Genomic DNA, 14,588 nt, shown 5'->3' on the forward strand with positions numbered 1-14,588 from the left:
GCCGCTAAACTATTGCATTTTCTAAATTTTTCTCCATTAATTCGCTAAATGTATTCGTGGCCCACTCCATTCTTCTCAATTCTTTATCAAGTGCCTTAGTTCCGCCAGATCTCGGTAGGTATTTTTTGTACTTGAAATTTTTCTTCGTAAAATACAGTAAACCTTTTAGAATAACTGATCGATTTTCCAATTTGATCCCATTAATAAGAATTTTGATTAAGAGACCGCTATTGTAATGAACAACCTTTTTGCCTTTTGAGTCCTTTCCTTTAGACTCTGATTTTTTGGCAACTGTCAATAATAGCTGGTATAATAAAAATTCGACGAAGATTACTCCATCAGCGACCAGTCCACTTACCAAGGATACATGTTTAAATGCATCGAGCTGCAAAATACCCTCTGCTATCAAATAGCCGAAAAATTTTCCTCTGTTTGCAATATTTCTTAATTTCATGTTTTCATTCATATTTACATCATCCCCGTCAAAAATAGTCTGTTCTTCCTCATCTTCAAAAGCCTTGATTATATCCCAAAAGAGGAATTGAAATGATTTAACGAGTGAATGCTGGTTTTCACAGAGCTTTAGTGCAAGTAGAGCATAATAAGGGTTATAACCATTAGCTCCGCTATCCTGTGACAGACAATGTAGAAGAACTCTAGGAATCTCCAAACCCTGTTTCTTCTTCAGATTCAATTTCTCCAGTTTACCAAATGCATCCATATAATCTTGTGCAGACATTATACTAATGAAGATGGCACGACGAACATCTGTATTCATCCTCTGCTGCCTAGCTATCTCCGACCAATCAGGAAGGTCATCAAGCAAATCATCTTCTATCACACGTTTTTTGGCCGTTTTTGAAATTTTTCTGGACTCCATTTCTTCAGAAGGTATCTCCATGTTACCTTTCCAGGAAGCGCCGACTAGCCACCATTTACCCTTGTTTTCTACATTCTTTATATCTTGAAGAGAGACTAGCAGTGGCTCACTAGAGGTAGCTGAAAGTTGCAGAACATTCTGCAGCGTCTTTTTCAATGGATGGTAGCTCGCTGCTAGTAAAGAAGGCTTTAAACGGTTGTTCTTAAGATCGGTAACGGTATCCAGTAGAAACTTCAAACGCGGTGATTGAATTTTGATCTCTTTCACATTATGTAATAGCTTGGATATAATCTCTTTCAAGGCTGATGCATCATCGCTGCGTATCAGTGGACCGGATATTGAAATGACCCTTAATAGGAGCTCCGTCGTAAATTCATTAGGAGATGCAACAAGTAAGTGAACGATATCATAGATTAGGTTACTGGATACGATACCAAAATTATAAGAGTAAGAAAGAAGACATAGTATGTTACTAGATTCTTTCGAAATGATTGGTGGGCTATTAGCTGATGCGCCGTCATTTAATTTGAGGGTAATTATTCCATCATCAAAACTCTTTAAGAAATGTTCAATTGTCACTTGAATATAAGAAGCACCAACTTCAACTCCTCTCAATTTCCACAGGGCGAATGCTACGGCAGCATAATTCATAATGAAGCTATCCAGCAGTTTGTTTGTTTGTCCAATAATTTCTAAAATTTGTTTAGATATTGCATCGGTAACATATTGACGAGCATAGCTTTCATACAGCTCATTTAATGACGAGATAATTACGGAAATATTTGTGTCAGATAATTTATTGAGCGACGACTTGACCTTTTTTTGTACCTCTAATTCAGCAGCAGAAAGACTTCCAGTTTCCAAAGCTTTCTTTCTCTGCCACGGAGGCACATAACTTCCAGAATCACCTTCTACTGGGGCAACTAATGGATTCTCTCTTTTTCTCTTGACGCCATCTTGGTGATCACCACTCTCTTCCATTTCTCTCAACTGCTCCCACTCTTCTTCGTTTAAATCATCCTCGGCAAATTCATCAAAATCATCGGACGACAAGTCATCATCTGATGGCAGTAATTTCAGTTCCTCGCTATCAAGTTCGGATTCACCATCTTCGGGATACTCACTTTCATCCGCACCTTCATCCGCACCTTCATCCGCACTTTCATTAGAGTATCCTGAACCCTTCAATTGATCCCTTGAGTCACTTTTTTGTTCCGTACCATACTCGCCGTACTCCTCATCTTCAATTCCATAATTATCAATAAAATCCAAACCTTCTAGTAAGCCACCAATTGCGTCGTACTCATCACGAGCGTGCAACTTTTTAGAATTTCTCTTTAAGCCAAGTTTTTTGGCATAATATTGCATGTCCATCTCATCTCTCTCCATTGCTGCGCGGTCCCCAGGCGCAATGGGAAACGATATTTCCTTATCTTGATTACTTTTTCTTTCTTGTTTCTTGGATTGAGGCGACTTTGAAGTTCTTACTTCGTTTTTTTTTTCTTTTTTGCTTTTCAATGCTGCCATAGTTTCTTCAGCTGTCATGTTAGATTCTAACATATCTTGTTCACCAATTTTAACAAGATAATCTCTTTTTTGCTTATTTTTTTCCGTTAACAGTTGTGTTTGGGGCTCGTTTTTCTTTTCTTTAAGAGCTTTTAATGCCTCCATAGTCTCCTCTATAGTCATATCTTTATTACCTTTACTATTGAGTGCTTTTTCTGTATTCTCTTTTGATAAACTTGAATCAACTTCACTGCCCGAGTGATCAGATGGTTCCACATCTTCGTTGCCATCTTCCTCTTCCATCTCTCGAAGTTGCCTCCATCCCTCTTCATCTAAGTCATCCTCCTCAAATTCTTCAAAGTCATCAGATGATAATTCATCATCCGGTGGAAGCAATAGCTCACTATTTGAAGTTTCTGTTGTGCGAGCCTTTTTCGACTCTGAGTTTTTTTCGTTCACAGCAAAATTTCCAGTCTTTGCTTTATTATTGACATTTATTGGACGTTCTTTCTCTTCATTATGACCTGCTTTTGATCTTTGCGAGGATCTTTTATCGAGCCTTTGCTGTTTCCTTCTGTCTTTCCTGCTTACTTGCTTACTCGAACCTCTCTTTTTTCCGACACCATAGTCTCTTTTACCTTGAAATCTCTCATCGCTATCATAAGATTTGGTTTTCAATTCATCCAGTAAGAGCCCAGGTAGCCTAATGGCATGTTTTTGAGACATGTTGCACGACGTTGCTCTTCAAATCTTGATATTTGAAAGTTTTGCTTGTCTGTGAATTATGTATTTTATCCCATCTCATCTCATCGCTTTCTCTTTTTTTTTCTGAAATCAGCGAAACGTTGGGCTATGTCTTCAAAAGTAGATATAGACACAGGAATTGATGACAGGTGTAAGTAACAAGACAAAGAAAAGGAGCTCAATTTGATTGATATGTCACGAAAGTTTGATCTCAAAACCATTGCAGATCTTTCAGTATTGATAGGTACGGGACTTTCGCTTTACTACTTGGTGAGCAGATTACTGAACGATGTTGAGACCGGGCCCCTATCAGGAAGATCTAAAGAATCCAAAAACAGACAAATACTTCAATGGCAAAAACTGATTGAAAAAAAGCCTGAACTTTCCCAGGTAGATTTGAACACCTACGAAAAGACAATACTCTCCTCCGTAGTCACGGCAGATGAAATAAAAGTCAATTTTCAAGATATTGGCGGATTAGATAACATTGTTGCTGACCTGCACGAGAGTGTGGTATACCCCTTAATGATGCCAGAAGTGTATACTAATAATCCCCTTTTACAAGCACCTAGTGGCGTTTTGTTGTACGGTCCCCCCGGGTGTGGAAAAACAATGCTGGCGAAAGCTCTGGCAAAAGAAAGTGGGGCCAATTTCATTTCGATAAGAATGTCATCCATAATGGACAAATGGTACGGAGAGAGTAACAAAATTGTTGATGCCATGTTCTCTTTGGCAAACAAGATTCAACCCTGTATGATTTTCATCGATGAGATTGATTCCTTTTTAAGGGAAAGAGCTTCGACAGATCACGAAGTTACGGCAATGTTAAAAGCTGAGTTCATGACATTATGGGATGGCCTACTGACAAGTGGACGTGTAATGATCGTAGGTGCTACAAATCGTATCAACGACATAGATAGTGCTTTTTTGAGAAGGTTGCCCAAAAGATTTCTCATACCGTTACCGAGAAAAGAAGAACGTCTCAGAATTTTGGAAGTCCTTCTGAAAGATACCAAAACTGATAAGAGAGAATTCAGCATGGAGACTATTGCTTTACACACCAATGGAATGTCAGGGTCGGATCTGAAAGAATTATGTAGGGAAGCTGCTTTAACAGCCGCTAGAGAGTATATTAAGGTTAAAAGAGAATATATGGCAAAGGGCAATGATGCAATGGATGCCTCTCCGATTGAAATGAGACCATTGAAGACATCGGATTTTCCTTTAAAAATGGATGCGCAACAATCTTTGCAGTCGATGTCATTGGATTGATGTATAAATAAAAATGTCCAATTTTTCTGTAAATATTTTCTTTTAAGTCGGTGCGATATAGCTTTACTTTTCTGATATATGTAAAACTAACTTGAAAAAAAGCTAAAAGACACCCGTCCTTCTGGAAGAATACAAGGTACCTTGGGACATTGCTTACCACTGCTAATGTCTTCTAAATCAAATGATAAGGATCTTGGTGTACGCAAGATAATTTATGACAAAGATGGCAAACCGTAAGTGCTTTGCATTCGATTACCACTGTTTTGAGAGGATTACTAACGGGAAAGTGTGATATAGATGTCGCTCTTGTAATACTTTGCAAGATTTTCAGTTTGCCACAGGAAAAATATCTGCTAAAGATATCCAACACATCAAAAACGGGACAGAAATAGCAGCAGCAAGTCCCCAAGAAACAATTCTAAACTCGAAAGCGTATAGGAGAGTAGACCCTCCAGGTGTCGAGGAACTAGGCAGATCTTCTTGGAATCTGCTCCATAGCATTACTGCAAAATATCCTAAATCACCGTCAGACGAGCAAAAACTGGAAATGAAGCAGTTTTTGACTATTTTTTCTCATGTATATCCTTGTAATTGGTGTGCATCAGACTTTGAAAAGTTTATCAAGGTGAAAGCACCTAAACTAAACTCAAGGGAGGAGTTTGGCAGGTGGATGTGCGAAGCGCACAACGAAGTCAATGCTAAACTTAAAAAGGAGCAATTCAATTGCGATTTTTGGGAAAAAAGGTGGAAAGATGGTTGGGAAGATTGATATGATGTATTCTTCTTGTATATAGGATATCATAGAACATACATAGACAGTGTAATACAGTAGACTGAGTTCTCGATTCTTATCAAGCGTACAAACTCAAGTTAAGTGGAACACTGCTTCCTTTACCGGAAGGATACAGTTTAGTGGTTTTGCGAAATTCTCTTGGACTGGAGATTTGGGACGCATTGACCCATTTGAACCGAGAATCATCAATTATCAATTTACTATTGTTCAATTTTGTTCCCACTGTGTTGCTGGAGCCATTTATTGTCAATTGGCCGACTTCCACGTCGGGCGAATCCGTATGTTCATTTATTCTATGTTTTAAAGATGATGAGCCGGAAGAAAATAGTCTTTGCTTTAAGTTTGATGAATGATCAACCGATAAAGATCCTGAAGATGGTTGCGGAGACTTCGAATCAGAGTGTTGTATTTCTGGAGTGGTGGCATTCGTATGAGCTGGACCAGCAGTTGTGGCCAAAGGGGGAGCAGGAGCAGGAGGTGGTGGTGGTGGAGCAGGCACCAAGGAGGGGGGAGAAGAGACTGGCACCGTCAAGGAGGGAGGTGGGGGAGGAGGAGGAGGAGGAGCAGCAGCACGCGTAACCAGAGAAGGTGGTTCAGGTGCACTCAAGGTCGGTAATGGAGGAGCTGATGTGGCAGGCGTCGCTGGCGTCTGTTCTTCGAGTTTGTGGGATTTGAAACTATTCTCAATCTCGTTTTTAAACGAACTTGAGTGCGTTTTAGGAGGAGAAATTGTCGGCAGAGCAGGTGGTTTGGTAGGAGAAATCGAGTGTGTGTTGGCAACTACACTATCACTCAAAGGTTGACGCTTCATTTTTTTCTCAATTTCACTCAAAAATGACATACCCTCGGATGTTGCTGTACTAGGAGCAGGTGGAGGTTTCGATAGAGCATTCTCTGAGAATCCACCCGGTATAGAATCAGGTTGCTCGATTTTTGTGCTATAGCCTGCATTTCCCCCGACAACAAATCTGTCGTCTCTTTTTTTTTGGATCTCAGCAAGAAATGGCAGTGGACCTCCAGTCAGAGGAGCATCTGGAGCTTTAATACTTGAACTAGCGTTATGACCTGAAGGAGCACTAGATGCGGTAGGAGGAGGTGGTGGTGGTGGTGGAGGTGTTAAAGTCGAAACAGGCACACTGGACTTCGAATTTTGTGATTGGCTTAACAGCGGAGGCGGAGGGGGTGCTGATGGTACAGGGGCTCCGGATTTTGAAGCTTGAGGATGGCCTGGAAGAGAAGGGGTCTGGGAAGGTTTGAAACTTTTAGTAGGAAACGGAGGCGCTTGGCTAGGCAGAGGAGGTGCCTGAACTGGCAGAGGAGGTGCCTGACTTGGTAGAGGAGGTGCCTGACCTGGTAGAGGAGGTGCCTGACTTGGTAGAGGAGGTGCCTGACCTGGTAGAGGAGGTGCCTGACTTGGTAAAGGAGGTGCTTGACTTGACAGAGCAGGTGCTTGACTTGGTAGAGGAGGCGCTTGGATGGCAATTTGTGGAGCCTTGGAGGTGGGGGGTTTCGGGCTTTGTTCATTACTGATGGTTCCCATATCTGATCTTCTAGCATTGATTTCGGCCAAAAAAGGTAGCCCACCTGAAGGCGAAGCAGTAGATGCCGGTTGTGTTAGAGGCGCTGACGGTACCAATTGTGCTGGAGGTGCTAGTGGTGCTAGTGGTGCTGGTGGTGCTAGTGGTGCTGGTGGTGCTGGTGGTGCTGGTGGGAGTGAACTTATAATCGAAGGAATTGGCGGTGCGGAAACAGGTGGAGGTGGAGCACTGGATTGCGGTGGCAAAGACAACCCTGTTGAAACCGTCTTGCCTGAACTTTGGTCAGTTGCCAGCGTCGAACTCTGTCTCTTGTGAGATCTTCGCTTAGGTCGTGCATTAGGCATTGAGGGTGCGCCGGTTTGAGGAACCGGGGGTGCGCCGCTTGCGGGTATTGGTGGTGGCCCTGCCGCTGAATGTGTTGGCATACCGGTCGATCCGCTTAATTCTGATACCATAGGTGCCTGAGATTGTGATGGAATTTGTGGAGCCATACCATTTTGCACATGCTTAAGTTTTGGAACACCTCCTGCCAAGATGTCACCAAGCTGTGGTGCGCCTATACTGGGAATTGGAGGAGCTGATGGTGTACTAGTAGAGCCGGTTGATTGGCTACTTCCAGTCCCAGCCACAACACCACCACCACCAAGTATTGGGGCACTTCTATCATTAGTTTGAGCCTTTTTAAGTTTTGAGCCCTTTATTATATCTCCTAGTAATGCATCACGACCTTGCATAACAGAAGCTGCTGGTTTCGATGCATTCGCATTGCTCGACCCAAAGCCGGGAGGAGGAGGGGGGGGAGGCGCTGGTGGTCCTGGCATCAGGTTTACTATTCTGGTTGTTTAGGATACCAACTCAGATACAATTGGCAATGATATCTTCAAGATTAACACACTACCATGCCTTCGTTTTCAGCACGTATTGACATTCCACCCCTATTGAAAACTTATTCGTTTGATATGACATATATTTCTTGAGTATTTAAGTAAGATGCCGTGAAGAAATTTCACTTCTCTTGAACTACTCAACAATACACATCATAATGTGTAGAAAAGCTCACTCTACATTGGCAGATGCAGTCGTGAAGCGGTATCAGCTAGTTATCTGATTCGACTTTTCCACTCACTTGCGCTTAGTTATGGCCTCTTCGAAGATCCGTTTACTTTGGTTTTATACCTAATGGTTTGTGGATTCAAAGCGAGGCCAAGAATGAATGTTTGTATCGCATCTCAAACAATTAAACATGCGGTATTTCATTGGACTTTTTGGCATTAAAAAATGCCCAATTAGCAGTAAAGTTTGTATTTTACATATACTCACTTTCGATTGGCCAGTGACACAATCAATCATAGCACTTATAATAGAACTAAATATTCTGCAAATCTTGGCGAGTTTGCAACTTAAAAGGGACGCAGTTCCTGTAGCGTCGAGGAAAAGTTAATAATCGCAAAAGTGCGATTATTATGTTCTCGATGGTCATCTTTGTGTTCTAGCTTTTTCACTACGTGCTTGAAATCCGATGCCAGTACTAAGTACATGTATTTGCAGGTGTTCAGATCTCGTAAAAAATAAAAAAAATGTTTCGACCCTTAATAGTCGTCATATCAAATCCCGAGCGTGCAGTCGTCAATACCCATCAACCTAGATAACCTGGATAAGGTCCTCCACGAAAAAAAGAGAATTTGCGACAAAAATGAAATCATGTCTGTTTGGTGAATTTTTTCTGGATCAATAGATCTCTTTCAAGAGTTTTGTTCTGTTCAGCGCTTATGAAAACAATCAGAACAGGTATTCTTGTCTTCTTCTCCAATAAAACATTTCTGCCTTCTTCTATGGCCACAAAATTGGTCAATTTGTTGTACTGTTCCAGTTTCGTAGAGCTATTTTTAACCACTCTCTTATAGATCTCTATTACACTCAGCATCTTCTGCAAATGTATACCGTACGAATAAAAGCATTGAATCTCCTCCTTTAGATTGTCTTTCTGCAGTTTGTCAATTGTTTGTTTTATGTTATCATTTTTCGTGATTTTTCTAAATCTCACATTGTCCTGATAAAGAAACTTTTTGTCACCCAGTATACGTTGAATTATTTCATTTTGGATGAGGTCCATCGAACGTCGTTGGTCTTTTAAATCAATATCTAAGACGCTATTCTCAAACTCAACTCTGGGAACAGTTGCCATTCTGAATCGGCTATAGGATACGAAATGAGGTTTACCCTGCAACCGTGTGTCAAGGTTCGGTGCATTGAGGGCTGAATCGTCTTGATATATGTAAAGAGGTAGAACATTTGCATATTACTTGAACACTCTAGATCACCAGATAAGATTGTGACTGTTTTCTCTCGGTACACCCTGACAGTTTGAAAAAGCGCATGCATCTGTACATTATTTTGTTTGTTTCTCAAAGTTTTGTGCGGATTACGCGAGCATAAATTCGCTCGATGATGCAAAGAGGAAAGTATGGGTAGTGACAGGAATCCCGATAGCCAGTCACCAAGATGTTGGCGATTGTACTGACAACGTAAGAATGAAAGGAAACGATCAGAGACTATACTCATATCATTATGAAAGCTTCTTTAAATAAAATCGATCGGAGTACCTTTAAACATCCTGCGAACAGTACAATTATATAATACAAGTTTGAAATGGGAGGAGTTCGTGAAAAGAAAGCTGAATATTTCGCTAAATTAAGAGAATACTTGGAAGAATACAAGTCCATCTTCATTGTTGGTGTTGACAATGTTTCTTCTCAACAAATGCACGAAGTCAGAAAGGCTTTGAGAGGCAAGGGTGTCGTCTTAATGGGTAAGAACACCATGGTTAGAAGAGCCATCAGAGGTTTCATTTCTGACATGCCAGACTATGAAAAAGTCTTGCCTTTTGTTAAGGGTAATGTTGGTTTCATCTTCACCAACGAATCTTTGAAAGATATTAAAGATGTTATCATTGCCAACAAGGTCGCAGCTCCAGCCAGAGCTGGTGCTGTTGCCCCAGAAGATATCTGGGTTGCTGCCATGAACACTGGTATGGAACCAGGTAAAACTTCTTTCTTCCAAGCTTTGGGTGTTCCAACCAAGATTGCTAGAGGTACCATTGAAATTGTTTCCGATGTTAAAGTCGTTTCAGCTGGTAAGAGAGTTGGTGCTTCTGAAGCTTCTTTGTTGAATTTGTTGAACATTTCTCCTTTCACCTACGGTTTGACGATTGTTCAGGTTTACGACAACGGCCAAATCTTCCCAGTTTCCATCTTGGACATTACTGACGAAGAATTGGTTTCCCACTTTGTCTCTGCTGTTAACACCATTGCTTCTATCTCTTTGGCTATCGGTTACCCAACCTTGCCATCTGTTGGTCACACTTTGGTTAACAACTACAAAAACCTATTGGCTGTTGCCATTGCTTCCAAATATGTCTACCCAGAAATTGAAGAATTGGTTGACAGAATTGAGAACCCAGACAAGTACGCTTCTGCTGCTCCAGCTGCTGCTGCCGCTGATTCCACTGAAGCTGCTGCTGAAGAAGCTGCTCCAGAAGAGGAAGAAGAAAGTGAAGACGACATGGGTTTCGGTTTGTTTGATTAAACAATTTCAAAATTTTTAGCGTAGTTTTGTAAATTTAAATCTTACTGTATAAATCTAATCGAATTTCCTATCTTTTCGTATTAAAAAGATGAGCTAGCTTTTTGGAGGTGGCACATTTTCACTCTTTTGAATATCTACGAGCTTCACGACTTTTTTTTGACGTTTTTTTTTTGGTTTTGCTGCGTTTTTCTTGTCGTACGTCAGTAATTATTATGTGGCACAAAATAATAAAGAATTAAAATCCAATCTTTTGTAGTTAAACATAAAATCACAGAATACAGCTAGGATCAAATGAGCTTTCTGTTGAGCAATATAAACATCAAAGATTGGGAAACGTTAGACAACCAACTCAAACATTCTAAATTTGAGTCCATTAAGAAGACGTTTCCAATCGTCACAAATTTATCGAAAAAAGATGATGAGCTTGCAAACTCGTCTCGAAAACGTAAATTCGGTAGCATTGATCCTTCAAGATACAGCATGAAGGAAAATTTGAACGAATTACTCTTCAAGGGAGCTTACGGGGATGTTTTAACCAATGACAGCGAAAGTGTCATGGAATTTTCACTTTTATCAGTTCCACCGACAAAACCGCAAAGGGACTGTGACATTCAATTATTCACACCTTGTGTCATCGGCAATGGTGAGTCGCTCAGTCTCAAAGAGATTAATGCGCATCTTGTGCTGCTCTTCTCAGAATATCGCGAGAGGAGGAAAGATGGACCTCTCTTCCTAAGCAATGTCGGTGGTTGTTTAATACCACAGACGGTAAAAATCATGCAACTGTTAAGAAGATTTCGTCAAGAAACTGTTTGCAAAACCGATGCAACAAAATTTCTTCAATTGAGTATTGATATGTTTCAAGATATCTGGTTACCCAATTTGGCCTCTTCGATAGCAGCTATCGGATCAGCAATGGATTTTTTACAGGAATATGAGGGACAATATAGCAAAATTGAAACGGTCAAATCCAGAGCGAAGGCAGAACATGAAGAAGACATTGAGAAGATAATTAATGCATGGTCCAAGTTAAATTATTTTCCAAAGATTTTATTGAGATCCCTTGTTTTCGACATTCAGTCACACGTACTAACACAAGCGCAGTGTGGGGCTATAGCGAAGTATGAATTTACGAAAAAAATCATTGTCACAATGATACTAGAAATGAGTAAAACGTTCACTAAGATCACCGAGATTATTTTCACGCTGGATATTCAAGAACTGTTCCCCAATAGTACCATGGAAGTTCTTATTGAAGCGTTTTTGGACTGTACTATCGAGTGCAGGAACGGCGAAATCATGATCGGCATCGCGGAACTCCTGGAAAAATGGATTAGCTGTCAGCCAAAGTACGCAAAAGGGTACCACATATGGTGTGAAGGTATGCTTGTCAAGTACAACGTGCAGAGGGCAAGCGACAACAAGAGCGCCGGTACATCACCTAGGGAAAACAGCACCGATGACGTCACTGACGAACAAGACCTAATGTTTAACCGGTGGGAAATAGGTATTCTATTCTTGCGAGATATACTCGAGTACACAGAACTGGAGCCACGAACCACCAATACTGATCCTGACAGTACCGGGTGGCTTACTGTTTTCCAAGACGATCTTGCTGATCAAGAGCAGGATACTGCAGGTACTAACGACGGACCAAATGAGGCCGAGCTGGCTACTATCGCAAGTATTGATCCGCCTCAAACAAGAGTACAAGATCACCAGAGCAAAAGAGCTGCTCTAAGAGAATGGGCGCACAGAAGTAGAAAAAAAATAAGCCATAAGTATCACAGCATTGTCGGGGAAATCGAAAATAGAAGGCATGCTAAACGACAAAAGATCCTGATAACATCAGTGCGTTGTTACAATGTTACCAGTAGACCAAACGCTGTAACACCAGATAGCATGTATCACTTGCAGAGAGTAACACAAAAGCTGTACAAGAAAGAGCAAAGGGGTAAACGAAAGAGAGACGCAATAAAGGTTATCTTCAGTATCAGCTAGATTACGTCGATTTGTCCTTGTTAATTCCTTTATTATTAATGTTCTTTTTAATTTATAATATTCATGACATTTCCATCTCGATGCAATTAAGAATTCTTGGGACATCTCCCCCACTAAACTGTAAAACATCAAGGGCTCTTTTTCTCTTGCCCCACGCCCCACGCCTCCCGCCTCGCATCCCTTATATCTCTTCCACTATGACCTTATGCGCCATCCATTCCTGTATTCCCCTAGTGTTGATGGCCAAAGCGGGGTTCGCCCCTCACCCCTGAATACGCAGCGGAAATACGGATTCAAATGGCGAAAATGCCCGGTTTTCGCTCCAGTTGACATTTTGTGGACAAGGGCACGGAAATACAAACGGACAAATGCTATTTGTCGTTTTGGCAGGACAATTGCAAGGATCTTCATCTCGACCTCATTCCTCATTGATATAAAAGACAGTTCTTCTATCTGAGTATGACAAGTGAAAGCAGCTGGAAGTACGGCGACATCTTTGGAAATTGAGGAAAGGTTTGTGTTGGTTCTAGGTTCGGTTTGTTATTTTAGTGTGTGCTAAGTCAAGAAAACGCAATTACGATATTTAATGAACAGAGAGGCGTTATCGACAGCCCACAACAAGTTACGCAGTTCAATTTTCAATTTCAGGAGTGGAGGATTATCCGCACATATCGCTCAGAAAAATATTATCACCCGCTATAATGTCGAGACACGTCGTCACTATAGCTGGCGGAATCAGGTGATGCTGTTTTCGTCAGAAACAGCCGCCAAGAAACCAGCCACAGGCCCATTGTTCGATCACCACAACAATACGTTTAGAAGCACCACAAGCCAAGGAAAGTATGGGTCCACGGAAGTGCTGAATGGTGAGTTAATTTCGGATACCATACCTTCGGTTCCCTTGACATACGATTTGCTGAACGAGCACAGTTGCCAATTTGTCTCGGAAAAGTCTCCTGTGGTCATCTTGCATGGTCTTTTCGGCAATAAATTGAACAACCGGAGTATTGGCAGAGAGCTCAATGAGCTGTTGGCCAGAGACGTGTACTTGCCGGATTTGAGGAACCATGGCGGATCGCCCCACATTGGCAGACACGATTACATTTCGATGGCATTGGACGTGGAGAGGTTCATCCAAGAGGTCGTCATGAAGGCCCCTGGTGCAAAGAAACCCATAATCATCGGCCACTCCATGGGCGCGAAAGCTGCGATGAGCGTTGTGCTAAGGAAACCCGATCTGTGCTCTATGCTCGTCAGCATTGACAACGCCCCCGTTGCAACGCCACCGCTAAACGCCTTCCCACGCTATACGAAGAAGCTGCTACAGATAATCAACGAGCCACAGATCGAAACAGTGAAGCAGGTCGACGACGCGCTCAAGGACGTCGAGGACAGTCCTGTCGTACGGCAATTTCTCATCACGGTTCTGCAGAGAAGCAAGAACAAGGACACCGGTAAGTGGGGATTCACTTCGAAGATACCATTGGGAATTCTGAATGACGCCATCGTCAAGGGAAATGTGTCGAACTGGGAGTTCAACCCCTGGGTGCACAGATACTGCGGCCCTGCCTTATTTATCAGGGGTACGAAATCGCACTACGTTGCCGATGAACATTTGCCCGACGTCGCCAATTTTTTCCCAAACTTTGAAGTCAGAGATATCGATGCAGGTCATTGGGTCAACTCTGAAAAGCCAAAGGAGTGTGTCCGTGACATTGTTGAATTTGTCGAGAGACACGAGGACGAGCTAGTTTCCCCATCGTTCAGGTTCCAAGGTTGAGCCTCCCCAGGCGAGCCCCGTAGGCGAGCTTCCTGGGCTATATATAAGCGTATACATGTGACCTCGTTAAATGCTATGTTTTTTTATTGTGCTACGAACTCTGTCTGATCTCTCGCTCTGGGTGCGGCAGAGCATTGCGAGATCTGCCACAGCGAGTACGGGACCTGAGCGTCGTAAACGATGACTCCACCATAGCATAGCTATCTACGACAACGCGAGGACCGCGTCTCATAAAGCCAAGATATTTGAAGGCGTTTCGCCAGCTCATGCCAGCTCATGCCAGCCAAGCCCGCATGCGGCCAACTGCATACGTACCACTTCTATTTCCGCTTATCCGGACCGCTAGTTCCGCGGACGCGTAAAACAACGCGTCGACTCGACGCGTCAACGCGGTCACTCGCGACGTGTCGCGAAAAGAAGACCCCCGCGCCTGCTGAGCCCCCTCGAACGCGTAAACGCGTCCCAGATCCACCCAGAAACCCGACCTCA

The 14,588-nt window shown here is 42.3% G+C and overlaps 8 protein-coding genes across 8 annotated transcripts; 5 read left to right on the forward strand and 3 right to left on the reverse strand.

Annotated features, from left to right (window-relative positions):
- Positions 1–4: 4 nt before the first annotated feature.
- SGD1 (Sgd1p) lies at positions 5–3,112 on the reverse strand (the record flags this gene model as incomplete). Its single annotated transcript, XM_037286733.1, has 1 exon — positions 5–3,112. The coding sequence occupies one exon, from the start codon at positions 3,110–3,112 to the stop codon at positions 5–7; it is 3,108 nt and encodes a 1,035-aa protein (XP_037142628.1).
- Positions 3,113–3,322: 210 nt separating this feature from the next.
- MSP1 (protein-degrading AAA family ATPase MSP1) lies at positions 3,323–4,402 on the forward strand (the record flags this gene model as incomplete). The annotated part of the gene is made up of 1 exon (XM_037286734.1): positions 3,323–4,402. The coding sequence occupies one exon, from the start codon at positions 3,323–3,325 to the stop codon at positions 4,400–4,402; it is 1,080 nt and encodes a 359-aa protein (XP_037142629.1).
- Positions 4,403–4,567: 165 nt separating this feature from the next.
- ERV1 (flavin-linked sulfhydryl oxidase) lies at positions 4,568–5,171 on the forward strand (the record flags this gene model as incomplete). The annotated part of the gene is made up of 2 exons (XM_037286735.1): positions 4,568–4,635; positions 4,700–5,171. The coding sequence occupies 2 exons, from the start codon at positions 4,568–4,570 to the stop codon at positions 5,169–5,171; spliced, it is 540 nt and encodes a 179-aa protein (XP_037142630.1).
- Positions 5,172–5,253: 82 nt separating this feature from the next.
- Positions 5,254–7,554, reverse strand: VRP1 (Vrp1p; the record flags this gene model as incomplete). The annotated part of the gene is made up of 1 exon (XM_037286736.1): positions 5,254–7,554. The coding sequence occupies one exon, from the start codon at positions 7,552–7,554 to the stop codon at positions 5,254–5,256; it is 2,301 nt and encodes a 766-aa protein (XP_037142631.1).
- Positions 7,555–8,432: 878 nt separating this feature from the next.
- POP6 (ribonuclease P/MRP protein subunit POP6) lies at positions 8,433–8,918 on the reverse strand (the record flags this gene model as incomplete). The annotated part of the gene is made up of 1 exon (XM_037286737.1): positions 8,433–8,918. The coding sequence occupies one exon, from the start codon at positions 8,916–8,918 to the stop codon at positions 8,433–8,435; it is 486 nt and encodes a 161-aa protein (XP_037142632.1).
- Positions 8,919–9,382: 464 nt separating this feature from the next.
- RPP0 (60S ribosomal protein uL10) lies at positions 9,383–10,318 on the forward strand (the record flags this gene model as incomplete). Its single annotated transcript, XM_037286738.1, has 1 exon — positions 9,383–10,318. The coding sequence occupies one exon, from the start codon at positions 9,383–9,385 to the stop codon at positions 10,316–10,318; it is 936 nt and encodes a 311-aa protein (XP_037142633.1).
- A 291-nt stretch (positions 10,319–10,609) lies between these two features.
- Positions 10,610–12,319, forward strand: SPO77 (Spo77p; the record flags this gene model as incomplete). Its single annotated transcript, XM_037286739.1, has 1 exon — positions 10,610–12,319. One exon carries the CDS (start codon positions 10,610–10,612, stop codon positions 12,317–12,319), a length of 1,710 nt encoding a protein of 569 aa, XP_037142634.1.
- Positions 12,320–12,905: 586 nt separating this feature from the next.
- IMO32 (Imo32p) lies at positions 12,906–14,099 on the forward strand (the record flags this gene model as incomplete). The annotated part of the gene is made up of 1 exon (XM_037286740.1): positions 12,906–14,099. The coding sequence occupies one exon, from the start codon at positions 12,906–12,908 to the stop codon at positions 14,097–14,099; it is 1,194 nt and encodes a 397-aa protein (XP_037142635.1).
- Between the last annotated feature and the right edge of the window lie 489 nt (positions 14,100–14,588).

This window comes from Zygotorulaspora mrakii, chromosome 1 (genome assembly GCF_013402915.1).
Source record: "Zygotorulaspora mrakii chromosome 1, complete sequence".
Lineage (NCBI taxonomy): Eukaryota > Fungi > Ascomycota > Saccharomycetes > Saccharomycetales > Saccharomycetaceae > Zygotorulaspora > Zygotorulaspora mrakii.